The 27,081-nt window shown below is 37.9% G+C and overlaps 2 protein-coding genes across 2 annotated transcripts in view; one reads left to right on the top strand and one right to left on the bottom strand.

Annotated features, from left to right (window-relative positions):
* Window positions 1–2,118: 2,118 nt before the first annotated feature.
* On the bottom strand, window positions 2,119–24,848 carry glmn.L (glomulin, FKBP associated protein L homeolog; the record flags this gene model as incomplete). The annotated part of the gene is given in 19 exon segments (NM_001086570.1): window positions 2,119–2,954; window positions 3,085–3,167; window positions 3,850–3,973; window positions 5,911–5,977; window positions 7,227–7,336; window positions 8,242–8,326; window positions 9,308–9,381; window positions 9,463–9,504; window positions 9,726–9,815; window positions 9,892–9,922; window positions 12,245–12,298; window positions 13,868–14,055; window positions 15,183–15,285; window positions 17,327–17,573; window positions 17,852–17,960; window positions 18,545–18,661; window positions 21,597–21,722; window positions 22,809–22,891; window positions 24,750–24,848. Coding segments are annotated over 18 exon segments (1,803 nt in total). The 3' UTR covers window positions 2,119–2,840.
* rpap2.L (RNA polymerase II associated protein 2 L homeolog) overlaps window positions 24,819–27,081 on the top strand; it is a 42,922-nt gene continuing 40,659 nt past the window's right edge. The window contains exon 1 of the mRNA XM_018258577.2: window positions 24,819–25,004. Coding sequence (XP_018114066.1) covers window positions 24,950–25,004 — 55 coding nt within the window. The 5' untranslated portion in view covers window positions 24,819–24,949. The remainder of the gene's footprint in view (window positions 25,005–27,081) is intronic.

Here is a 27,081-nt window from a genome sequence, read left to right as displayed (position 1 = left end):
AGGGGATTAAAGCTACTACATGTTTGGTCCTCTGCAGAGGGATTACATGTGAAATGTGTGTCACCTTTGTGTTGAATTTGAGATATATATTAGAGACATCATTGCTTCTTTGCAATCTTCTTTAAAAAAAGCACTGAAATGTTCTGAAAGCTTGTTATGGTCATCATCTTAGTTTTCCAATAAAGGTATCACTTCATACCACTTTGTTATGTTTCATCAAAAGTCTTACCATGTAATTTTTGGTTGGCTAACCCTGCAAAAAACCTTTATGTACTGCTAATCTGTTTATCCAGAGCCGGGCCAGGCCAGTCAAGCGACCTAGGCAACCTGGCCGGTCACCAGATGGTCGCACGTATGCGCGGTAGCTCCAATAGATGGCCAACTAGAACAGACAGTAGTAGAGAAGGGAACGGACATGGGGTAGGCAACCGAGCTTTTGTGCCTTAGAAATGTACCTACTGTGCCTACCCCTAGTTCCAGCTCTGTAATTGTCCACCTTGCAAGGATCAAACATGGAGTAGCTTCAACTTCCCTATAGGTCTTGTTTAGCTTAAAAAATAACAAAAACTCAATATTATTAGTGATTAAAACAATAGGCAAAAAATACAGTATTTACCACAAGCCCTATTCATTGCACTTGTGTTGAACGAGGGGGTGTACTGTGCCTCATGGGCATTGTAAATTGTAACAGCCCAGGGAGCACAGTTATAATGACACCCATGCTTCCCATTGTGGTCTGTGGCAGACTCTGCTGTGGGTAGACAGAGAACACTGAATTATACATACACTTTACACCATCTCTGTTTTATCCCTGCCTTTCACCAATTTTGTCTTCTCTGGCTTATGCTTTTTTTATGTTCACCTTTGAGATACGTTTAGTATAATGTAGTGAGTGATCTTCTGAGACAATTTGCTATCGGTTTTCATTTTTTATTATTTGTGGTTTTTGAGTTATTTAGCTTTTTATTCAACATCTCTTCAGTTTGTATTTCAAGCAATCTGGTAGCTAGGGTCCAAATTACCCTAGCAACCATGCACTGATTTGAATAAGAGACTGGAATATAAATAGGTGAGGCCTGAATAGAAAGATGAGTAAAAAATATATTTGTAGCCTTACAGAGTATTTGTTTTTTAGAAGGGGGCAGCAACAACCATTTGAAAGCTGCAAAGAGTCAAAGGAAAAAGGCAAATAACTATAAAAAATAAATAATGAAAACCAATTGAAGTTGGTTAGAATTAGCCATAACCACCCCTTTAAAGCATGCATATTTTACCAGTCCTAAATAATAAAGGTTAACCTTGGTCATTTGTATCTATCTAGTTTGTTTCCTGTCTCGCCCCCCCCCAAATAGGCCATCACAAACGTTGCAAAAAAAATAAATAAAAAAATAAATGGCCAATTTTTTTTGCCAGCAATGCTCCTAGTGTTGTCAGATGCAACTCTTGACTTTCTGCATGGAGCACAAAGCACTACTCGCAGACATAACTTGATTCTGCTATGTAAGACAGAGTGAGGTGCATGCATATTGGCAGCCCACAAGCCCTCATTCATGATGTACAAATACTTAACGTCTGCCAAATTTTTAGATATTTATTTTGTGCTTTATATGAATTATAAAAATGTGTAAGTATACTGATTTGTTTCCATTATTTCCTACAGGCAGCCCACAAAGAGAAATGTCTAGTGTTTAAGGGCTAGTCCACACGAGGAGATTCGGGGAGATTTTGTCGTCCGGCGACTAATCGCCTCGTCATTTGAGCGACTATCTCCCCGAACTGCCTCAGCGTTTTTCCCCATAGGCTACAATGTAAAGTCGCCTGCGCTAATGCACACGCGGTGATGCGTTTTCAATAGTCGCCCAAAGTTGCCTCACTGAGGCGATTGCTTAAAAATGCCTCTTTACACATTTTCTGCCGATTCCAACTAATGCGAAGGGACATATATCGTTGAACGCTTCATTTCCAGATAAGAGGAGAATTCCCAGCAAAAAAGCATCCGTGTGACAAGGCCCTAAATGGAGAACTAAAGACCTGAGTAATAACTGGGCTCTCAACCAGGCCCATTACTATACTACACTGCTATGCATGGTTACTTAAATGATATCCAGTAAACTGATATTTAAGAAAAAAGTTATAATAAATTTATTAGGAGAGAGAGGTACAAAGAAATTCTGGATGCTTCATAATTTTAGATATATATGAAAAAAAAAAAAAACTCACTAGGAGCTCTGGATTTGTCCGCTTTAAAACAAGACTATTTTAGCCAATTAAAACAAGGGGTTTGTGATTTCTGTATGAGGATGTTTGTGGAGTGTAAGCTGCACTTCTCACCGGTCAACCATGGAGGCCAGAGAAATACAGCTATCCACATACACATTTTGACGTGGTTTTCGGCCAATGCAATTTTCTGTTCAGCCCTATTTATATCAGCAAGAGCCAATCAGATCTGTCTACAATTTAGGTGAAAATTTTGGTCTTGTACATAAGCCAGCTGAAGGTACCCAAAATCTGTCTGTGCAGGTGTGCTTTAAGACTGATCAACGCTGCATGTAAGGCATTGATATACAATTAGTAGATCTAAAACATTTTATAGAAGACACATCTCTTTTAAACCTCCTTGTATGTGATGTTTATTAATTTAGTTTTCATGTCTCTAAATAACAGTGTTCTATGGGAAAATTATATTGTAAGACTTATCACAAACCAGAAAAAAAAATAACTTTTATGTAAAATAAATACTACACAACCCTGTATTTTTGTGAATACATGATATATTCTACATTAAATAGTTTAATGCCTAGGACATAGGCAAAAATGCATAAAAATATTGAAACATCTTATCATGACCCAATTTTCTCCTCTGATGCAGATTTTAGTTTCACTTCAATGAGTTCTTCTACTCTGGCAAGAACACTTTCCATTAAATCAAATGTGAAAAGAGCTGACCGAAGAACCTGAAATGTCAAAAACAATTACTGTTTAGATTAGGACAAAATTGCTGTTCTTAGTACACTTTGGACACAGTTATATCTCTGTAAGGCATAACATGACTGAGGAAAAATATTGTAAGTGTGCAATACCCACCTGGAGCTGCATTTCTGGAGTCATGTCAGGAAGTTTATTTTCCCCAACTGTTACAGAACAAATTGCCTTCTTTGAATGCAATCCTATATTGTAAAATGGAAAAGAGCAAAATGGTCTGAATATTGCCAATATATGCACAATAACATGCATCAGAAATATCCAGCCCCCTTTATTATTTAAGGGTTTGTTCACCTTAGCATTAACTTTTAGTATGAAGAGGACAATAGTATTCTAAGACAATTAGCAATATGTCCATTTCTTTTGTGATTTTTTTTTTAAATATGTGCATAGTTTGTTCAACTGCTATCTATTTGCTTGGGCTTAACTAGCAAGCAGGCAGCATTTTGTAAATGAGGTTGGAAGAACAGTTAGAAAGGGCCTTAAAATCAAGATAAACAAAAATAAGAACGACATGAAAACGCATCCCTCGCAGTCACTGTTTTTGGTTTCCGGGGTCAGTGACCCTGATAACCAGAGAGAATTTTCAGCTTCAGACTGGAAATAAGCAACACTAGTTAAAAAAAAAAAAAAACCATAGTAAATAGATAATGAAAACCACCTAAAAAGTGCTTATCCATATAAAAATACTAAAAGTTATAACATCCACTTTAATGCAGCATAAATTTGAGCTATTATACAATATTACTGGGCACCAAAAACCAAGGTAGCACAAAAGCAAGCAGCACGTTATCATTTATAATTTCTCCTATCATTAAACAAGGCACATCTCTTTCCACATGCATAAAATAAGATGTGCTCTCTCACCTTTCTTTTTCTCACTTGCGCTCTTCATTTCTGCTTCATAATGGGCTTTCGACATATTTAGTCCTATATGAAGTGGCTTTAAATAATTATTTTCAATTCTGCCAAGTTCAGTCCACACAGCAGTCTGTTAAAAACAAAACAAACATTTTAATAAATATAAATGTCATTATAATGTCTCAAGTTGTGGTTGATTTTTTTTTTTTTAACACAAAATATATTTTAAATATTTTTTTAGCTTTAGTGTAATGTCTTTAGTAGACAATTGGTGAATAACAGATGGTTATTTCATAGATAGACAACAGCTGAACTATAATATTTAGACCAACCAGGTGTGTTTTGGTAAATAGTCGAGTAATCAAAACTCTACATTCTTTATTTCTTTTCTTGGCTGAAGTATGCTCCAAAGATGACATCAGAGGTCTTTTCTGGCAAGGGAGAATATGGGGTTATTTAATCAAAGGTCGAATTTTTGATTTTGAATTTTTTTTTATACCTCGAATGAACAACTTGAATGTTTCTTATTTAAGAAATTCAGCGAGTTTAATAGAGTGTTCAGCAAAAAAAAACTTTAATCTGCCCAAATTGAGAGTTTTTGGGCAAAACCCTCCAAAATAAATAAATAAAAAAAATAAAAAAAAACCTCAAACATCATTAAGGCTATTTACATCTTGAAATGATTCAAGGGACCATTGACTCCTACATGACATCGACAGGGGTTAGATGGTGTATTTTCAGATTCAAGCTATTTCCAGGGTTGGGGTATAATAAATCTTGAAAATATTTTCAACCCAAAGAATTGATTTTTGACCAAAAAGAAGAATCTTGAAAACTCAAATTTTCATGGAAAACACAACTCGATCCTTAATAAATCTGCCCCAAAACAAGCAATATGAAATTAATCAGAATGCAAACATAACAGAGGGCTGTAACTTACGTATTAAGTTATAATCACAATACTCTATTGAAACGTCAAAACAAATCAAAACAAAACCCAACAAACAACCCATATGCATTACATGGATTCAGGCATGAGATACAAGTCGACACACAGGGGGTTATCTACTAAACCTCTGACTGAGTTTTTTTTGGCAAAAACGTATACCCCGATGCTGCAAAAAGCCCAAATCCGAAAATCCGCCATCTCAGACTTGTCAAGGTCCTGTATAAGTCAGTGGGAGAGGCACCTATTGTGGTCTTCAGTGGGTTTACCATGAAAATCCGACCTTTTCAGGGTTTTCTGGCAAAAACTTGAAACTATTGTGAAAAAAAAAGCTTGAAATTTCTACAATTTGGGTTTTCAATTGATTTTATCGAGTTTTTTCACAATCCGATTTTATTAATACATAAGCTAAAATAAGGCATGGGCGTTTAGTTGAGCTTTTTATTTATTACTATTATGGGATTTTAGTAAATAGCCCCCATTGAGTAGTGCAACATAAAAAACCATGGGGGAGGGTTGATTGGAAGTAATCTATGTGTTTTGTTATTTAAGTCACAGTTTCCTCCAGGCTGCCAGAGACAGTGAGGGGTTGGACACTACTGGGCCAACCAAAGGACTTGACCTCCAGGGAAAATATACCCATATTCTATAGGTTATTCTGCATTTTACTGTTTGCTGTATTCAGTGAGTGGGTCAGCGCAACATTTAACATATTGAAAGCCCTCTACAACAGTGGTCAAATGGCCATGATCAAATGCTGGAAATTCATTGTTTTACCAAATTATTACTTTACAAAACAGCATTTTAAAAACATGGGCACACTAATTTTTTAATACTAAGAATAACTAACATTTTATCGGTTTCAAAACACTTTTTCTAACAGCTGCATGCTTCATTTCCATAATAACGCCAATTGTCATATGGGATGCTGAGCTGCTTTCCTTTCTCTGCTCTCCTTATATGCCCCGTGCATTTAATGTTGTGACATCACTGCAAGACAGGCATGTTCAGTTCCTGTATCAAAGTGTTTATACGATTTTTATTCTGCTGCAACTGGAGCCCAACTGAATCTCAGTACATCACAAAACATTGATATAGCAACAAACAATTGCACCACTTACTTTAGTATCAACTTCATTGTCTTGTCTGATAATTAAATATCTCAGAAGATTTAGTGAAGCCATTATCCTTAAGGATCCATGTGAAAAAAAAACAGAAGAGTAAAAGAAAATCAAATGTAAGTATATATTGATTAGCGCTGTGATGTTGACAAACAACAGCCTGTTACAATGGCTATCAATAAGAGATGTTTCATTTTGCACTTATTCTCACCTACTCATTTCTTGGCATAGTTGTGCACAAAAGAAAAATTAGAGAACACATCCGTAGGTTTAAATGATTACCAGAAGCTTGAACTTACCACTACATTTAACTGGTGACGAATGTAGCAAAAGTCCATATTGATATTGCTGGAATTGTATTATTTGAGAAAATCTGAGCTCCCAGTTAACATTGCTGGTTTTAGACCAGTACTGCAGATTGCCAAAATGAATATTAGACCAAATGCTCACTTTTGGATGTGAATAGACCTGGAATTTCACACTCCTGCTCCATCCAGCTGTAAAACTGCCTTTGTTTTATGTGCTAGCAGTAAGCGGACCACACATAAACCATATGTTTACGGACCTTTTTGAAAATTGCCTCAATCAAATTGCAATTAAATCACTGGATGAAATTAAAAAAAAAAAAAAAAAAAAAAAAACGAACTGCACCGAATCCAGGATTCGGTTCAGGATTCAGCCTTTTTCGGCAGGATTCAGATATGGTTGAATCCTTGAGCCTGGCTGAACAAATCCAAACACTACTTTGCATATGTAAATTAGAGGCGGGAAATCACGTGACTTTTCATCACAAAACAAGGGAGTAAAATTTTTTCCAACTTTCCTTTGCTGTCCCTAATTTCCATATGCAAATGAGAATTCAGATTTGGTTCGGTATTCAGGCGAATTCAGGGATACGGTGCATCCCTAAAAAAAATCTAAACAGCATAAACAGAGTTACACTGCATAATAAAACATTTTTGGGTGCATCACATAAATATAATGAATGCTGCTCTGTTTTTCCAAATCACAGGACAGACACAAATGCAGAGGAGGTCAAAGCCACACAATTTCTCTGGGAAAAAATGGCATTAACAGAGTAGTGTGTACTGCCACCAGTCAGAATTTTTAATTTCTTGAAAGAACCAACATATCAGAAGTTCCTCTTATTGATCTGCACAAAAATTCAGCAGCCCGGAGTTATTTTTATTGATTAAGTAACAGTACTCATCTTCAAGATCGCTATGGAAATGTATTTAATCTTGCAAATCCCAGAATAATGGCCACTTTAAATTATTATTTTAGGAAACAAAGACTTTTATTTGTAGTCAACTTACCTATCCGAATACTGCAGAAGATCAGTTTCTGCTCCTTCAGGAAGAGAGAGAACCATATGAAGAAGTGGAGTCAGTCGAGGCCCTAAAAACCATTTGCTGTTGGAGTTTGTCTAAAATGAAAACAAAAATGTTATTCTGGGTCTATTCTTAAGGATTCTTATAATTACTACAGTTCTCAATAATAGATTGCAAATAGTTTGACAAAAAGCTGTCTGGCCTGTGACTACAAGTTTCTGTATATAGACAAGAAACACTTGACTCTCAACCTTTCAGTGGCATTCCAATTGGGACTTTGGACTGGGAAGGTGGTCTCTCAATTGAATCAGTGTTCTAGTATGGCAAATGTTCAATTGGTGGCTTGCATGCTTATGTGTAGCTCTACTGCACATTAGCTGGCACCCAGTGGTTGGTTGCATAGGGGTTATAGTGCTTACAGAGAACAAAGGAGGGGACAGCACATGTGATCAAGATTTTTCATTGGGCTTCTGGTGTCTCCTTCTAAAAGATTAAGACTCCACTCTCTCAAAAAAAGACCATAAACTTGGCTTCTTCCTCTAACCTGAAAAGTAGGTGTGGGACTCAAACTGTGATTGTATAAGGGTGGGCCTTACTGTACCTATACGACTGCCAAATCTCTGTGTGGACCTCTCATATTTATACAATTGGTGCGTCTCAGATATGTCTATATGAAAAAGTAGATATGGTCTTTATGGGCAAGGTCACATGTTTAGCCATACAGGCACCTCTATATCCCTACCTCTGTCTAAAGATGCCACCCAGTCCTATGCTATCCAGGTTCTTAGGTCCAGAGGGCCATGGACAGTATGGTTGACCCATTGATATTTAACTGAATAAATGTCTGGTGGTACAACTCCACAAGATTCTTTGTAAATGGTTAAGTGTAGGTGGATTAAGAAAAACAAAAGCAATGAAACCATGTACACAATAAATAGAAAATGACATTTAATTCAATTAATATTAGGAATAAAGCTAATGTGTACATGTCCTGTCTCACCTGAAGTGCAATATCTATCTGATTCTTTATGTTTTGAATGATGTAACCCTGTACACCAGCATGGTTGCTTGATTTAAATAAGCATCTGAAAAATACAAAAATGATTTCAGTTTAGCGCCAGCAAGAAGTGTGGACAACCTTTAATAATTGCCATTGCATTCTATGAAATGTACAATTAATCGTTGGCACCAGACACATCTGTCTTCCACCAGGGCCTGTCCTCAAAGTGAGAACTAGGCCACAATGAGACTAATATGTGATATTCATTTACAAACACAAAGAAACCCTGGCTCCAAATGTTTTCATTTCCATTTGTATTAACACAAGGATGTATGGTTAGCACAAGTATTCATAATTGTAATTATATACCCACTTTTATAAGAACAGAGAATATTTATAAGATGCATAATGGAGACCAAACATTTTCTGATAAATGGCTGATAACATTTATATAATTTTTTTTTAACCACAGAAGTTCTTATTCAGCGTTTCTAAACCCACCTAATTATGAATTATGCGATATACTGTACTACCTCTACTTTAAAACCTCCTGATGGACATTACATGTGCAGAATGATGTGAAAAGAAGTTATTCTGTGGAATTGTTGGATAATGCATGTAGTGGCTTTTACCAATAATTTTACGCAAACTGACTGAATGGGGCTATAGCAAAAGAGTTAAAACACAAAGTTGCTTATCCCTGTCTTACTGGTGCATTATAAAATGAAGTGGATTTTAAGAAGAACCAATAAATTCTCTTGGAATACACAAAAGCCATGAATATCTTGTAAATTATAACTTCGACTAGTGATGTCATCTGATATAAACGGTGAGTAGTGATGTCATTTCTGTCACGTGACTCACTAAAACTTGAGTATTATAATAAATAAAGTACGCCTTGTTAGAAAATATGAGGATATTAGAAGTAATCTTGAAGTTACATGACCTGTATAAAAGATCTTGGCCTTCGGGCTCGTGCTTGGTCATGGAACTCCTCTGTGACTTATAATATCCTTATATTTCACAAAAGGGGATACGTTATTCACTATATAATAAACAAAGTTACCTGAATAACTTATACTTTCCTTCTTCCCCAAATTTGTCAATCATCAATTGTAAAAGTTTTAGACTCCTTTTTCTCTGCAAGAAAAAAAAAAAAAACTGAATTGCACATGTGATCAAAACAAACTGATTTTTCTTCACTTTGAGTGCATTACTCACTAGATGTTCAATAGGGCAAAGGGTCATCACTTTCTCCAAATCCTGTGCGGAAAGAATATAAATGTTGAAAATATCAATATGTTGAAAATAAGATGGATTTAATAAGAATCTATATTATATACTGTAAAAATATACAGTGACATTATGAAATAATTTTGCCAATAATGATTCTTTTCGGGGTTAGCCCACATAATTTTTGTAAGATTTGGTAATCTGATCATCCACCTAGATTGTATAACACAAAACAAATAAAAAAAAATTACCTGTACCACATGAAGAACTGCTTTAATCTCTAAGAAGTCTTGATGAAGACTTTCATCTTCTACTCTTAACAGACTGTTCTCCAACAACTCCTAGAAACACAGACTTTTAGGCCGTGTGCATGAGGATATATAAATTATTCTTTCAAATACTATGTGGTTAACTTACAAGCCCTTTTGATAAAATGGATTCCTCGGTTCTGAAAGCAAAAGGAGAAACAGGATTGCTTATTTTAAGCAATATTATATAATATATATACACACATATATATATATATATATATATATACATACATATATACATATACATATACATATACATATACATATACATATACATATATATATATATATATATATATATATAAAAAAAAAAAAAAAAAAAAAAAAGCAGTTACCAAATTCTGATTAGTTAATCAGTAGTTGACCCAACTACTCATTAAATTCCACAGGCTTAACAATTTGGTGGGTGTTAGAGCTCAGCATCAGCACTGAGCTCTAACAATGCTTAGTTCTGCTGCTGAGCTCTAACAACCCATAGTTCTTACCTGTTTGACTACTTTGAACAGTCAAAACACATTCTAACAAATGAGAATTAGGACTTCTGCCCAATGTAACTAGATTTTGAGATCAAGAAGGGAGCCCTGTCAAAGCAGATGGACAGCTAGATGCCACGTTAAAAGCAATGCTTTAAAAGGGTGCCCACGTATAAAACTCAACAACCATAACAGCTGTGGTTTTTTTATCCCATTGAACAGCTACTGCATGTAATATAAAGCCTTCCTTTCCGCATACAAGTGGAAGATAACCAAAGGTTGGTGCTCAGGAGACCCATCAGAACCCTACACTGGGCTATCTATTCTGGGAATATTGTAACAAAGATTAAATCCTTAAAATGATTTAATTTATTGTGCATTAAATTCTATGCAGTAGTTTCCAAAAACAAGGGAATGTATGAGCAGTTTGAAACCACACTACTACTCCTGGTCTATAGAATGATACAGGTCTATCTACCCACTAAAAAGGCCAAAACTGTAGTTTTACAGTTCAAGGGGACTCCAAGAAAGGACTACTTCAGGTCCATGTTGGCCAATAAACTTCATTCAGCTTTTAGCCCAGCTATGTTTTTGTCCATCAATACTGTTTAAACAGACAGAATTATTCAGTGATTCCAAATCCTGCTAAAAAAAGACATATACTGGCCAAGTATTGCATATTTACTATCGGTAAAGTAATACTAAAGATACTGTGTTAGATCCAGGAATAAAGTGTAATATCTTGCATGGAGTTGAACCAGGGACCTGGTATTTCTGTGCGGTCTGCATTACCTCTATGAACAGAAGTTAGGCAGAAGGGGATGCAGGTATTGGCAATGACCTTGCCACACACCAGCAATAAATCCAACAATAAATGATTCACTGATGAAGGGCCATGCGGTCCCGAAACGTTTTATCTGTTGAACTGTGTCAAGAGCACCATGGAATAAAGCTTGGGATCACCCCGTTTGTTGCATAAAAAGGTATTGTCTTTTCATTTATTGCTGCATTAGCTCTACCCTATGTGAGCAGACAGCTAAGGCCCTAGTTCATTCCTGTGGCTATGCTTTGTAATTGCACATAGGCATGGCTTGTTTCACCTGTTGCCAATCTGGCCACAGGTGATCAGTGTAAGCGATTACTATGGCTATAAAACCCCCTACACTGCACGGACTCATTGCCCAACTTTGGTCTATCTCCTGGGTGCATTAATATATTGTCTGACCCCTGTTCTTGACCGTTGCCTGTCCCTTTGATCTTCACTGTCTGCCCTGACATTTGCCCGTTTCTGACCATTCCCTCGGATCACGATTCTGTACTGAGTTACTGGTGTGACTGACCCTGATCTCGACTACGCTTCTGCTTCCCGATTTGGTACCGCATTGTCCGTTTGGTATTGACCCAGCCCTTCTCTTGACCACTCTCCTTGTTCTCCATTTTTCCTGTATACATTACGGTTGCCTTGCCTGCCCAGGACTCCCCCTATGGTCCTCTTACGTTAAGACCTGGCAGCATCAGAGTAGCAGAGGGCTCCTCCCGAAGCGAAAGGTGGTTGTTAGAGGCAGAAGAGTGAGCAGAGACCGGGACCTTGCGGTTTGTTCTGGGTTTTGGGATTCTATACGTTACATAAAGACTTTATTATTTGTTTTGAAAACAACTGTTGTACAAGGTATTTGACAGATCAGTTCTACGTGTGCAAGACAGTGTAGATAACCATTTCTCCACCAGTACAGCAAGGGTCCCACTGAGAGAAAGATTCCTGTGTAACGTGCTCTACCTGCAGGCACTTGCAACTGGCCAAGTCCAAGTTTGGTAAGAACAAGGAAGGACTTGGGTAGCAGAGAGTATACCATTATTATTATTATTTATTAACATGTATTCATATAGCACCAACATATTTAGCAGTACTGATCTTCTAAACAGTGTTATAAGCAATAAAGAACAACAATTGAACAAGGCAAAATAGTTATCTTCAAAATGTCTCACCTTTTCAGCAATACATCAACATGCTGCATATTCGTCTTTAAAAGAAATGTTGGCCTATAAAATAAAAACGAGATCATACTGTTAACTCCAATATGAAATAATGTAATACACTGACAAATCTTCTCTAAAATCTATTTCTTTTAATCAGATTCAGCCGTTCGGTCCAACGATACATTCCATGTGCATTTGGGCAGAAGACTGCCTATTTGTGAGCTTGGCTTTATATTTCATCTGACAAGAGGAACAATTATGCTTCTGCTTTGGTTTATGTAAAAACAATAATGACTTGGCTTCCAGGAATGTGTCTCGCTGTATCCTCCTTAGAACTATTTAGTGCAACGATCTGTACAATCCGTAAGTGTAGTTTATAGGTTAATTACTGTTCTTAGAAATTGGATGCCTGCAAAGCACATTAACTGTGATGAACATGCAATGTGTGCAGTTGCTATTCCACGGCTGCTACAGTTCTTTATGATCTAATCACAGTTCTGCTTTCATAATATTTCATATATTCCAAAATATAAAATGTCCATTGCATTTATATAAGTATAAGAACACTCACTCTGCAATATTTATAGAAAACATTAAATCTTCTTGAATACTATGGTGAAGATTTAATTAATAGAGATGGTTCCATACAATTTCCAGTATGTGGACATCCCATTTAAGGAACACATTATTTGCACTTCGAAAGAAATGACTGAAGGGAAAATTACAAAGGAGGGTGATAAATATTCTAATTAGTTGGACCAATGTTGACAGTAGAGTATTTCAAGGGTCTGTCGTTAGTTCACTGCTTTTCAGTGTATTCACAAATGACCTGGAGGTTAGAATTTTCAAGTTCAGGTATGGGATGTATTATCTGGAATGGCTGGGACCCAATGTTTTCTGGATAAGAGGTGCTGTAATTTCTGTAATGTGGATCGCCACACATTAAATCTACTAGAAAAGTATTCGATAGGATTGTTTTGCCACCAACATGGATTTATCCAAATTAGGATCAAGTACAAGGTAATTTCCTATTATTATAGAGAAAAAGTAAATTACAAAAATGTGAGTTATTTTTTTTTTTTTTTTAAATGGACTCTATGGTAGATGACCTTCCCGCATTTCTGGGTAAAAGGATTCCAGATGAGGGAACCCATACCTGTATTTGTGCTTGTTAATAATACAAAATTGTGCAGAACAATTGGTATCTTAAAGGACGTTACAGTTTTATAAAGCAAGGTGCATAAATTGGAGCACTGGCAGCAAATAAAGGTAACAAATAGTCTCTAGTAACATACACTATTGCCGCTGGCATAATATCCAGAACTATTCCATGCCACTACTGCACCACCAACATTGGCACTGGTCAGCTAGTATCTTCTTTGAGGTCCTTGGTTTTGTGATACAAGACCCTAAATACTTTCCCCTATATGTAATAAAAGGCACAAAGTTTGCACAGGAGCAGTAACCCATAGCAACCAATAAGATTTTTGCTTTTAAACAGGTGACCAGAAAATGCTACCTGCTGATTGGTTGCTATGGGTTACAGCTCGTGGGCAAACTTAGTGCTTTTTATTGCATAACCTCCATAAAGTCTTAAAATCAGATTCCTCTACTATTACACATATTACTTACCCAAATACAAAGGGGAAGTCATCCAATCCAATGTGTTGCACAAAGAGAAGATACGAAAGACATGCAAAAGTTTCTGCAGTGCATTTTCCTTCTTCCGGCCTAACATCTTCAATTTCTAGAATTGGGGTCCTATCGCCATGCTGTAAAAATGCCACAGACAGTGGTTCCCCCAGCAAAACGAATGTTCCCTGCAATAAAAACAGGCATTAGAAATGATACAAGATTATATTACTTAAACACATTTTTATCTAATAATAAGGCTATACAAATGTATTAGACTACATTCATGTTCAAGTTTTTTTTTTCAGAGCTTTAGAGAGGTCAATAGTTTGGTCAAGGTAACTTTTGATCATATGTCTCTCTCTCTCTCTCTCTCTCTCTCTCTCTCTCTCTCTTTCATTATTAGTAACTTTTTGGCATAATATAAAATAGACCTTAGAAGTTATCTGGATTTTTGTAGGGGCACTGCCCCATCTATAATACCCAATAAGCAAGTTTCAGGGGACTGGATTCCTGGAAAGGATAGGAAAACATTGGTGTAGTGGATGACTTCTGTCCAGTATGCTGCTACTCTAGGGCAGTCATATACCAAATGGAGGAAACCAGTTCTCCCCTACCGCATTTCACACAGTTGGCTCTGTCTAGTCTGCCCATAGCTTTGAGCCTCAGGGGGCTAATATATATTTGATGAATCAGTTTAAATTGATCCATCCTATCTCTGAGTGATATTAGGCCAGGGTACAGGTTATCCGTGGCCTCCTCTAATTGGTCCTCCTCTAGCGAGGGGATAAGGGACTACCATTTTTGTTTGGCTTTATTAAATGGGGAGGGTTGGGAGGATTATATTATACAGCTGAGACAGCAGTTTGGTGGTATCTGGAGTCCAAAGTCTGGCTTCCCATGCCAGCATTGTAAGTACAATTTGGACTGCGTGGAACTCCGCATAAAATGCATGTCTCAGTTGGATGTATCGGAATAGCTGTATGTCTTGTTGATTCAATTTGATTTTTAACTGTTCTAGGGAGACAAAATTATTCCCTGCCAACAAGTCCTTGAGGTGTCTTATACCCATTTGTGGCCAGTATTGAAAGTCTGTTTCTCATATGTGGTAAGTTAAGAGTAAATTGCCATGTTTTTTACCCATAATTCCACCATAACTGTGGATGTACAGAGAGATGCATCTGGCATTTTTTCAAACCAACTTTTGCTACACTTAGGTCTATGGCAGCAGCCCTGTTGAGGCACTGGGGTCACTGGGAATCAACTCCCCTTTATCATTTAAAAAAGTTTCACGTTAAGACAATAAAACACTTACCAAAATGTCTTTAGCAAACTGGAAAAAAGGATTATCATCAGTGTTTTCCGGAAACAGATTTAACTGTGCAGTGAGCAAGGGATACTTCAAGCAACTAAAACAACTTAAATAAGAGATGAAATTGAAATTAGACTTAATACAGTGCAAAAATTAAAAGCTTACATAGGTAAGAATTATCTAACAAACAGCCTTTTGGTTTAGTTAAGAAAACTCGTAACTGGTTTAATTATGCAAAATTCATACTATTCTGTAACAAAGCAGAACCCAAACTACAAAATACACTTTATAGGGAGATTCCCCTAGTTCTTAGCTCATCGTTCATCTTTACAAATACATACAGTAAATTTATTTGGCATAGCTGCTAGCCATGCAGCATGTGGAGTTCATATGAATCTAAATGATGCATTCATGCTGTCATTTCCTTGAAAAGTTTGAACAGTTTCCTTTTTTTTTTTTTTTTTTTTTATTGATCTGGCACAACCTTACCTATAATAACAGTTTCTCATGCATTTCGTTTGGAGTGGCCCAAAAGCTCATAGAAATAACCGTGGATAAGAACTTGGTCAAACGCAGTACATTGCTGTAAAAAGTGTGCTTTTATGGATCCACTACATGTTTCGAGCAGAGAACTCTTTTTCAAAAGAGCTCTCAGCTCGAAACATGTAGTGGATCCATAAAAGCACAATTTTTGCAGCAATGCACTGCATTTGACCAAGTTCTTATCCACGGTTATTTCTATGAATTGAGGCTTCATTGGAAGGAAGCGGTGGAGACGGGACCAAAGTCATTGAATCCTGCTCTATATTGTTATTGATCATGTCCCAAAAGCTGGTGTGGTCAGGGAGGTGTAAAAGCTCTAAAAAAGATATTAGCCATAAAAATGGTCACCAGAATTCCAAAACATCTTTTGCATTAAAAGCCCTGCCCATGCCTAGATACATCTAGATGGAGGATAGACTACATATCACCTGTAACTGCAGTGTCAGCCAGTGATTAGAGGGTTGTTTTCATCAACCCTCCAATGCAAGAGTTACATTCATCTCCAAAGGTCTAAACATAGACATTAACCTGAGAGCATTTCTATAAGTGGTTTTTAATAAGATGAAACGTTTTTATGTTCTGATTTCATGTATTTATTCTCTTATTTATGTCAACAAATGTGAGATGTATACTACTGGTGATGTGATTCTTAGTCTCGATTTGGAATGTTTGTAATTTTAGGCTTGTATGCGCTGTTGTGATACGCGCTTGGCTTTAACGAGGGCGTGTTTGCACCGCCACGGCTACCATAATAGAGTAAAAGGAGACATGCGCAATAGTGTTTGTGAAGCCTTTAAGGAAGTCGCAAGATGAAACGCGTCAGGCTGTGACGTCACTCTGCGTGCCTAAGGACTACACGCTGTGGAAAAAACAACAGACTGCATTGCAAATTGTCCGGACTTTGACACCACGTGGACTTTGTTTTAAAACGCCAATACATTGTGAAAATGTGAGTGTAATCCTTTTTTTTATATATTTTATTATTAAAGAAGATTTTACACTATTTTAAGTGCATTCCTATAGAATCACTGGGATCCAAGAGGGAACGAACGGACCCTATTGTGAAAAGCAACACTATAGCTGAAGGCCTATATAGATTTTAAACGTTTGTAAGTACCCACCTGTAAACCCCTTTGACACCGCTTGGATATATGCCTGCACTGTCTGGTTGAAAAGGTGGTGGTAACAACCACCATAAAGGTGAAGGAGTAAAAACACTCCCCCTACAGAGTGTGTGGTCACCTTAGCACCAATCAAACCAAAGGTAAAGAATACTACACTATATCAGTCAACCTGTGCCTTCTGTCTACCCTCAAGCTGTGTTTTAGCGCTGGTCCTCATCTGGGTTTATATTTTCTGGTTGCAAACATTGATGACAGATCTACTATGTATTTAACCAACTAGACTATAAAGTCCGAACACACAGTAAAAGTCACAGTGTGATATTTCATCAGCCAGTCAGTCACATACAGTGTTTTTAAGTATACAAATTCATCAGGTCAGTTGCCAGGTCTTATAGGAATGGGTCAGCTGCAAATCTTTGGACTTGCAAAGTTACTGATGTTTAAAATATTAAAACATTTGGTTTGCAAGAAATAACTTACAAAGCCAGCAATTCTTTTCTTAATTCCGCAGTGTCAGGTTCTATTATTAAGGCTTTGCTCTGAGATACAACGTCAACAAAAGGTTTAGTAAACTGGACCATGGCACAGCAGCACTGGCAGAGACCATGTTTGTCCTCCTGGGTCTGTTCTTTGGTGAAGGGCACTGGCAAACAAGTTATCCGAGAGTGGATTGTGGAGAGTGACAGTCCTACCGAATAGGCTTTTCTCTTGCCAAGTTTCAGCAGCACTGAAAAATAAAGAGGATTTACCATACATGTCAGCATATATTGCTACAAAATCAGAGAAATACAAGAACATTAATGGATATATTTTACGTATTAATTTGCTGTATTTGTCAAATACTAACAAACAAATGCTAAAGGTTCAATGTAAAAGGAACTGTCCTTTCTGTAACTAAGCTTTTTTATTTTTAAATATATATATATATATATATATATATATATATATATATACACACACACACACACACACACACACAAATATTAACGATAAAACAATTATTACCTTCTTGTAAAGGCTGAAGCAGAAGTAGAACCACCTGAGATATTTGTTCACCTGCGGCTTCATCGATTTGTTCAAGTAAACCCAACAAAACCTCCTTTGGGTTACACAGCTGTAAAGTTAAAAAACAAATCAATAAAATGTTTAAATGATTCCCAGTTATACTGTGCAGTTTTTAGTGGTTCAGAAAGTCCTTAAAAGCACAATTTGAAGACTGACTAGTGATTCAGATTTATCAAAGATGAACTATAAGGAATATCAATATTTAATACAGTATGTTTTTTGAAAAGAAAAAGGGGTTTTATTAATCAGAGTGAACTCTATTTAAACCTGTTGATGACTATGCTGATAAAAATCACATAAAAGTGAAGAGCTAGGGGACATGTCTTCTAGTAAACTGTGGGGAGTTTATTTTAATGCTAAGCAATGGGGTAACAGATATGACTGCAGCTGTACTGATACGAAGGAAAGCTGTTCTTTCCCTAGAGAACCCTTGAAAAGCAAGCGGTTTCCAAAGTAAGCAGCACTTATGAAAAGTTTCTCTACAACTTCATGGTAACCATGGTCAATGGCACTGCAGAGTCAGCACTTGCATTGCTTAAAAAATGCACTTTGCGGATTGGGGTTTAATGATTTTAAAGGCATAGATGGCTAATGTCCATCAAAATATATTATTTCGTACAATACTATACTCACCATACACAAATAATGAATCATGTCCAAGCAGATTTTGCTTGTGTCATTATTGCTGGATCTCAAAATGCATTTTGTAATCGGTCCAATAAGATTCCAGCCCATGTTCTTGACGATAGCCTGTAATATTAGTGGAAAGTTGTGAATAAAGCATAATCAGACATATTACAGGGGGGGAAAAAAATTTACTAGTTTAATTTTGTTACTCAAAGAAATGGTTTAAGAGATGTCAACACGGTCATCATTGGTGAAAAGGTAATAGCTTGAAGAATTAGACATCAGGGGACAGAGCTGCTCTTAAAACCAGGGCCAACCTCATCCGACAAGGAAAGCAGGAGTACATACTGAAGAATCAAAATCATTTCGACAACACAAAAGACTCACGCAACTTATGGCAAGGCATTCAGGCTGTCACATAGTACAAGCCTGCGCGGAGCAGCAGCAACAAAGACGCCACACTCCCAGAGGAACTGAGCAAGTTCTATGCACGGTTCGACGCGCTAAACAAAGAGCCTGTGGGGAAAGCCACACCTCCTCTCACCGACCAAGTCTACCCACGGCCAACGCGAGGCGAACCTTAACCAAGGTCAATCCACGAAAGGCTGCTGGACCAGACAACATTCCTGGTCGTGTGCTCAGAGACTGTGCTGATCAGCTGGCTGACGTCTTCACTAACATTTTCAACACATCGCTAAACCAGATGACCATCCCCACAGGCTTCAAGTCCACCACCATCGTTCCAGTGCCAAAGAAATCTTCAGTAACCTGCCTGAATGACTACCGCCCTGTTGCACTAACCCCGGTCATCATGAAATGCTTTGAGAGACTTGTGATGGCACATATCAAGAGCAGCCTCCCCTGCTCACTGGACCCACTACAATTTGCATATCGGCCAAATAGGTCAACTGAGGATGCCATATCCTCTGCTCTCCACCTCTCACTAACTCATCTGGGCAAAAAAGACAGTTATGTGAGAATGCTGTTTATAGACTTTAGCTCAGCATTCAATACCATCATCCCTCAAAAACTGAGTGGGAAATGAAGCGAGCTGGGATTGAGCACCTCTTTGTGCAATTAGATCTTGGACTTTCTGTCAGAGAGGCCTCAGTCTGTTTGTATTGACGACAACGTTTCCGGCACCATCAGATTGAGCACAGGAGCTCCTCAAGAATTTGTTCTCAGCCCGTTGTTGTACTCATTGCTGACACATGACTGCATAGCTAGACACAGCTCAAACCACATCATCAAGTTCGCCGATGACACGACTGTGGTGGGGCTCATCAGCCACAATGACGAGTCAGCGTACAGAGATGAGGTTCAGCAGCTGGCGGTCTGGTGCAGTGAGAACAACCTGTCACTGAACGTGGATAAAACAGAAGAGATGATCGTCGACTTCAGGAGATCTCGCCCTGCTCACACACCACTCAACATCAATGGCTCCACGGTAGAGACAGTCTTATTAGGTCTTATAGGAGCTAAAATGATCGTTTAATTGCATGATTTGTCCATCAACAAAAATGACCATTTCAATTGATATCATATAGTTGAAGCTAGGAAACTGTGGGTAACTGCCTGCTTGGCCCTGCAAACAATTGGACAATGGATACATTTCACTGTGACCGATGAAAATTTTCTAATGAACGATTGTTTGCTGAACACTAACCTCACCATAATTTTGCAGATATGTTGGATGACACAAATATTAGTCGAAAAATCTTAACATCTATGGCCACATTTACATAATTATTTGACTGCAGCAATAATATAGGATTGACTTAAATGGGGGACAACCAAATGGCAATAGCAAAAGCCAGTTTACCCAGACACACCAATAGTCAAATGGCCCGACACAGGCCCAAGTCTTCTTACTTGGGCATGAATCAGACACGGATTTTGTTTGTTTTGTTACAATTATTGTTCCATTCTGGCAATTGGCCTGGAACAGAAGGAAGTGTAGATTACTTCCATTCAGATGATTGATGGAAATTTTACATCAAGACTGATAATCCTGGAACCACCAAAATCGCAGGATTATTGAACAGAAGGACCCCTGACTAGCCATATAAACAAAGATGATTGGGCAGTAAGGTCAAAATCAGCCAAATCTAGGATTGTCTGGCCAGTTTCACAATTTTTGCTAAAACTAATACAAAACGAATGCTGTAGATTTAAATATTCCCATTGCAAAATGTTCTACATGCACTGCAAAAAAGTTTCGCAATTCAAGAATACTGACAAAAAAAAGAAAATGATGTGATTATACACAGTGTGTCTCAGTTTAAAAACCCAAAGCACACAGATATACAATCAACTCTGTAGTTAATTGGATTTTACCCTGAATAGGATAACTATTATCCTTGTAGGTCAGCACATATGTCTATATCAGAGATTAAATTTAAGAGTCTCCTCTCATGTCTAGAAATGGTTTAAAAATATAAAGGGGAATACATAATACAGAACATGGAGTCACTTTAAGAGAAAAGCATTGAGTTAATGTAATGACTAAGTAAATTAAACTTGTTTTTCATTTAGATTTCTGGCATGTTAATTGGCTTATCAATTCAATATTTAAACAGTCTTAGGTAAATCATTACAGCATGTATTTAGAAAAGGCTAGCTGTTTATTTACAGCAAGTTCCATTTGCTTATGTTTAATAGAACCAGCACCAATGAAGTAGTAATAATGAATAACATAAATACAATAGAACAAATTAACAAATAAACTTGCTGCCTCTTCCTTGTTCATTTTATCATGAATATAATGCATTTAAATATTTGTAAAAATACATCCAAGATATAACAGCTATTACACTGGGAAACAAATGTATTTAAATACAGATATATCTAAACATGCTTTGGGGTGGGGGTGGAACGACAACCTTAATTCACATTAGCTTTATGGCTGTATAATCTTCTTAAGGTGTAGAGAGGGCTTTCAATATTATAGAACTGCCATTTGGATGTCATTCTAATCTGCACAGAGTTGTAACACACGGACCTGTTCAATAAACATTGGTAAATACTGTAGTACTTTACTTTTAACCCCACATCTGACCTGGTTTTTCTCATCTCTGATTATTTCAAGTAAAAGTGCCACCTCTTCCTCCTCCAAGCACTTCTGGCAGGTGACCAAGAACACATTGGTATCTTCTTCCTTAAAATCATCTTCTGACAAGTTTTGCTGTAAAAACAATTTTGACAGTGCAATACATGGCATGCACAAATTATGAAATAATCTAAAGCGTTATGGAACCACCTAATTCTATAATGCTTACATACAAAAGTATTTTAGAATTCCTTTAAATTAAAAAAAAACAAAAAAAAAAAACAATAGTATTGTTTTGCCACAAATATGGATTCATGTAGCTTACCTAGGATAAAATACAAGCTACTGCTTAATTAATACAGAGGAAAAAAAAAAAAGAAATCATTTCTAAAAATTACAATTATCTGCTTAAATGGCAACTCAACCCTAAAATAAAAACGTGCCTAATAAAAGAAAAGATAATTCTAAGCATCTTTGCAATATACATTCATTACACATTTTCTATGGTTTTTAAGTTATTTGTACAGGTATATGTAATGCTACTGAAAGCAGTGTTTGTCCCTGTCTATTCTCTGCCCTGGGGGCTCAGACTTTTACAATGTAAGACAAGGCAGCTGATTAACAGACCTGTCTTTGCTGGGGAACGAAGACTTTTGCAACATTTTTTAAACAGTAATAACCACGAGTTACTCAAATGCAGCTTTCAATATGAATTGTTTTTGCAAATAACTTTAAAAGCATTGAAAATTTTTAATAAAATGTATATTGGAAAGTTTCTTACAATGATGTTTCTTTCATTAGGCACATTTTTATTTTGGGGTTGACTTGCCCTTAAAAAAGGACTCTATGGTATAGAGATGGTCTTCCCATAATTTGGAGCTTTCTGGAAAATGGGTAAATATAAATATAGAAAATAGATTCCTCTAGATATAAGGGTAGAACTACATGAAAGAGACCACTTTGCAAGAGGTTTATAATATAACCACTAGGAGTCAGTCCCTGTCACACTGTGGGCCCCAGACACCCCTGTTCAACGCTTCCCCCCTTAATGTTTTATTTGCATCATATATCTATCTTAATTTCCCCATTGCTGCATAGATCAATACCCAAATGCACATAATTATGGCTATTTTAAGCACAATGCCACAAAACTTAAACATCAAATAACTTTCTAATCAGCAGGCTTTAAATAATCCAACCGATAAAACTATTTGTACTTACAAATTTCTCAGTTATAGATTGCAGATCTGCAGCTGCCATGTTGCACCGGAGAGCATGAGCACAAAAGACAAAAAGGGCGATGTCTGGAATAGTATAAATAAAAATGACAGATGTTAAGAACAGAAAAAAAAAAAAAAAGACATACAGTTTTCAGATTATTTCCTAAGGTTCTATAGACAAGGGAGCTAGCACAGCGCCAATGCACTCGTGGTGCTTTGATTTCCGAAGTCGCCTCATGAGGAAACTATAGCAGGCGTAAGGCAGTTCGGGGATGAGACTAAATATCCCCGAATCTGCCCGTGTGCTTGAATCCTAAAAGTAGACAAGTTAAACATAACCTTTTCTCCTTGTGGTGCCTGTTGCCTACTGGTTACATGTATTGTAGCACAAGCACATTTATGCTAATGTCACAGGCTTACAGCAAGAGATAACAAACTAAACAGTATAATCATGGGGGGGGTGCCTAAATAATCTTTAGCTTCTTCTGTCTTCTCTTCATTCCAGCCCATGCAAGCATATGCACAGTAGAGTGGAAAAAAACTAATTTTGACGCAAAAAGACAGCTTTTTCACTCTACTGTACATGCATCTGTCCAGGCCCAGAAAAAGGAAGAAGAATGTGGAGAAAGAGCTCCTACAGAAATACCCTGGGGGGGGGGGGGCAGTTTTTTGCTAACAGGGGAACCAAACAGGGTATGAGGTTAAGCAATTAATATCAATAGGGGGGCGCCTCAAATTTTGCCCCCCAGTGATTATACCTCTAGTTCTCCTGTAATACAGAAACACAGTGAAGACAAAACATATGGAAACATTGCCAATCTGTAGACAGCTGGATGAGGATAAACATTGCAAACCTATATGTCTGTTAGTGATGTGCGGGCCGGCCCAACACCTGTGGGTTTACGCGATTCGGTCGGGTTTGGGCCAACATCGCACCCCACTTTGTGGGTGGCAGGCATTTCCAGGTCGAGCTCTTCCTCCTGCTCTCCCAGCCCACCACCTTCAACTGCCGACCTCCGGCTTTATAGCTGCGCACCTGTTCGCCCCACCCCTTTTGTGACATCACCGGCAGAATGGCACGGGTCTATAAAGGGAAACCAGACGGGTGCAGGTGGAGGGAGGCGAGTGCGAATCGTGAAAAACCTGACCGCACATCACCAATGACTGTCACATGTAAATGCTGGTGGCTGTAGCAAGAATAAGAGCCTTATTTGCAGCAATTTCAATTGTCCATAATGGGAAATGACTGATGACAAGTTCCATGTGATTTTTCTCCCCTGCAGTAGAAGAGTTACAGCTTCAAATCCATCATAAATATCCTGCTGTGAATTGTGCCTACCAAAGAGGGAAAGGGAAAAGAAATGTTGTTCGCCTTAAAAATAACTTTTAGTATGATGTAGAGAGTGATATTCTGAGACAATTTGTAATTGGTTTTCAATTTTTTATTATTTGGGGCTTTTGAATTATTTAGCTTTTTATTTGGCAGCTCTCCAGTTTGCCATTTTAGCAATCAGGTTGCTAAGATCCAAATTACCCTAGCAACCATGCATTGATATGAATAAAGAGACTGGAATATGCACAGGAAACGCTCTGAATACAAAGAGGAGTAATAACAACACATTTGTAGCCTTACAGAACATTTGTTTTTTAGATGGGGTCAGTGACCCCCGTTTGAAAGCTGGAAAACAGTCAGAAGACACCCCTTTAATCAGCTGGCTTCTGTTACATTGTTTCAGGATCCAAAACTACAAGTGCATAGAGTATAAAGAGCCGGGCAGATACTTCTTTGAGTAGCAAGACCACATTAAACAAGCAGGCGTGCAGCTAGTTTGCACAGCGTCCAACAAAGCCCTAGTGATTTTAACAGCTATAATCGTTTATTACTAAAGGTACTTTATTGCCAATGGAGTGGTAAAGCGCAAACGTTTCTGCTGTACGTTACCTGAATGAAATTGCGCCGGTCGCACTGTTTCACGCTACTGCTGGCGAACTAGAAAGCTGAAATCTCAAGGCACGTGACCCAATAGACTTGTCACTAGAGATCGCGTTCTGTGCGTTCCTTTCGCTTTGCTTCCGGGTTCCTCTATATAGAGGTTTGGAACAAAAGCTCCGCCCACTGAGTGGCTGTGCATAGTGTGGGACATGGCGGAAAGGGGGAGTACGTCTAAATCACGCAAGGCTCGGGGAAAAAGTTCAGGTGAGTATGGTAGAGACATTTATACTCTTTTCATTGCAGGAGTGGGGAATATTCATATTAATGGTTGGTTGACGTTAAACTTAGTTTCGGTGTAATGTGACGGTAATAGGGTTCCTCGTACCCCCACCAGGACATTTATAGTGTCGCCAGCATTATCCTTCACATAATTGATTCAAGTTTGTTCAAAAATATCTATCTCAAACCTTTAAAATCAAGTTTGTTTGCTTTCTCTGAGCTCTGTCCCCTCCAAGTAACTGAACATTCTCTGCATGTTCCCTGTGAGACAAGTGCTCTCATCCCTGGTGTATAGTGTACAGCTAAAATCCCTGCAAGTTACTACTGCTGTTCCACAAGGGAACGAGTACCTGGACCTATATATGAGCATGAGCCCATGTAAGCACAACAACAGGACTTACTCACAATTAAAGAACATCCACACTTTATGAAGGATTCAAAAATGTAATATTGTTTACATGAGGATGGGCTTTTTATAGAGAAGACCATTATACCTCGCTAGGCGATTTCGAGCGACATTAGAAAAAAGATCGCCGCGTGTGTTTTTACGCTGGCGATTTGTCGCGATTCCCCATAGATGCCAGCGCCAAAGTTTCCCCAGCGATTGCGGATTAAAAGTCGCGGCGAAAAGTCGCCGCGAGTCAAATCGCGGCGCTATCGCCTAGTGTGCCCTTAGCCTAATAGCTTGGTGTTATATCAAACAGATGAAGCTTTAATTACACCTTTATTGTTTAAAATACATTGAACTTTACCCTAAACTTTTCATGTGATACCTTGTTGCTCTTGCAGACATAAAACTGAGCTTTCACTGATCTTGGAAGCCATGCTTAGTTTAACAGTACTGTTAAAGTATAAATTCACATTGTTCACTGACAGTGGTGGAACTAAACACCCATGGGCCCCGGTGTAAAGTGCACAACCATGTTCCCCATCACAGTTCATTGCTTGCCATCCCTTTACCAATATCACACTCTACCACCACCACTTGGCCCTGTGTAGGGTTGCCACCTTTTCTGGAAAAAAATACCTGCTTTCTATATATTTATCTTTTTTTCCCTATTAATAACATTGGGATCAGCCATCATTTTTACCGGCCAGACCAGTAAAATACCGGCCAGGTGGCAAACCTAGCCCTGTGCTAAGGGAAAGCAGGCCCTGGAGTAGTCACCTGCTTTCCCCATGATAAATACCCTACTGTCGGCTGGTGACAATAACGCTACAAAATGCTGTATACTGTACATTTGTGTAAGTCTGAAATGGTGGCATTTTTAAAATATACATTGCCAAGGAGAAGCTTTAGCAGAGCAGCATAAGCTCTTTTTGGCAGGGTGCGCTTTACCTCTTGTATCTGTTAATGGTTGTTTTGTATGTAAATTTATACATCCAATGTATGCACCCATTTATACAGCACTGCACTGTGGAATATGTGGCACTTTATAAATACTTAATAATACTAGTGGAATCATTACAGAAGGTATAAATACCAAGCATGAGAGAGATCATAAGCAAATTATAAAAGGCAGAGTATTGCTTTATGAAAGTTGTGTAAAGCTTTTACAGATGGTTCGGGTTAGGGAAAAGAAGTTGAATAATCAACCAGCAATGATAGTTTTTTCACTTGTTAGTGATGGTTACCCACAAAACCACTTACTATCAGTTTTATGGGAGGCTAAGGGGTAATTTCACTATGCGACGAAAATGCGCTAGCTTCACTGCACTTCGCCAGGCGTAGTTTTGCCAGGACTGCGCAAATTCACGAAGATCCAAAGTTGCGCACAGGTTACCGAACGGTTGCGAAGTTGCACTAGCGATAATACGATAAGCAGTCCGAAGTTACGCTAGGGATGCCTAATTTGCATACGGCTTGCAGTTAAAGTACAATGGACGTGTATGCTGCGGCAACTACATTACACTACACAAGGCCAGGGAAACTTAATAAAATTTAATCGAGGTCTTATATTGCCCTACACATGTGCCCACTGTATAGTTTAGGTGCCAAATGTAAGGGGGAAGGAGAGTACCCCAAAAAAAATTTACGAACTTTTTCAGCCGATCACCCAGT

This window comes from Xenopus laevis, chromosome 4L (genome assembly GCF_017654675.1).
Source record: "Xenopus laevis strain J_2021 chromosome 4L, Xenopus_laevis_v10.1, whole genome shotgun sequence".
NCBI classification, from domain to species: domain Eukaryota; kingdom Metazoa; phylum Chordata; class Amphibia; order Anura; family Pipidae; genus Xenopus; species Xenopus laevis.
Note: the sequence above shows the minus strand (reverse complement) of the source record. Positions and strands in the feature narration are given on the sequence as shown.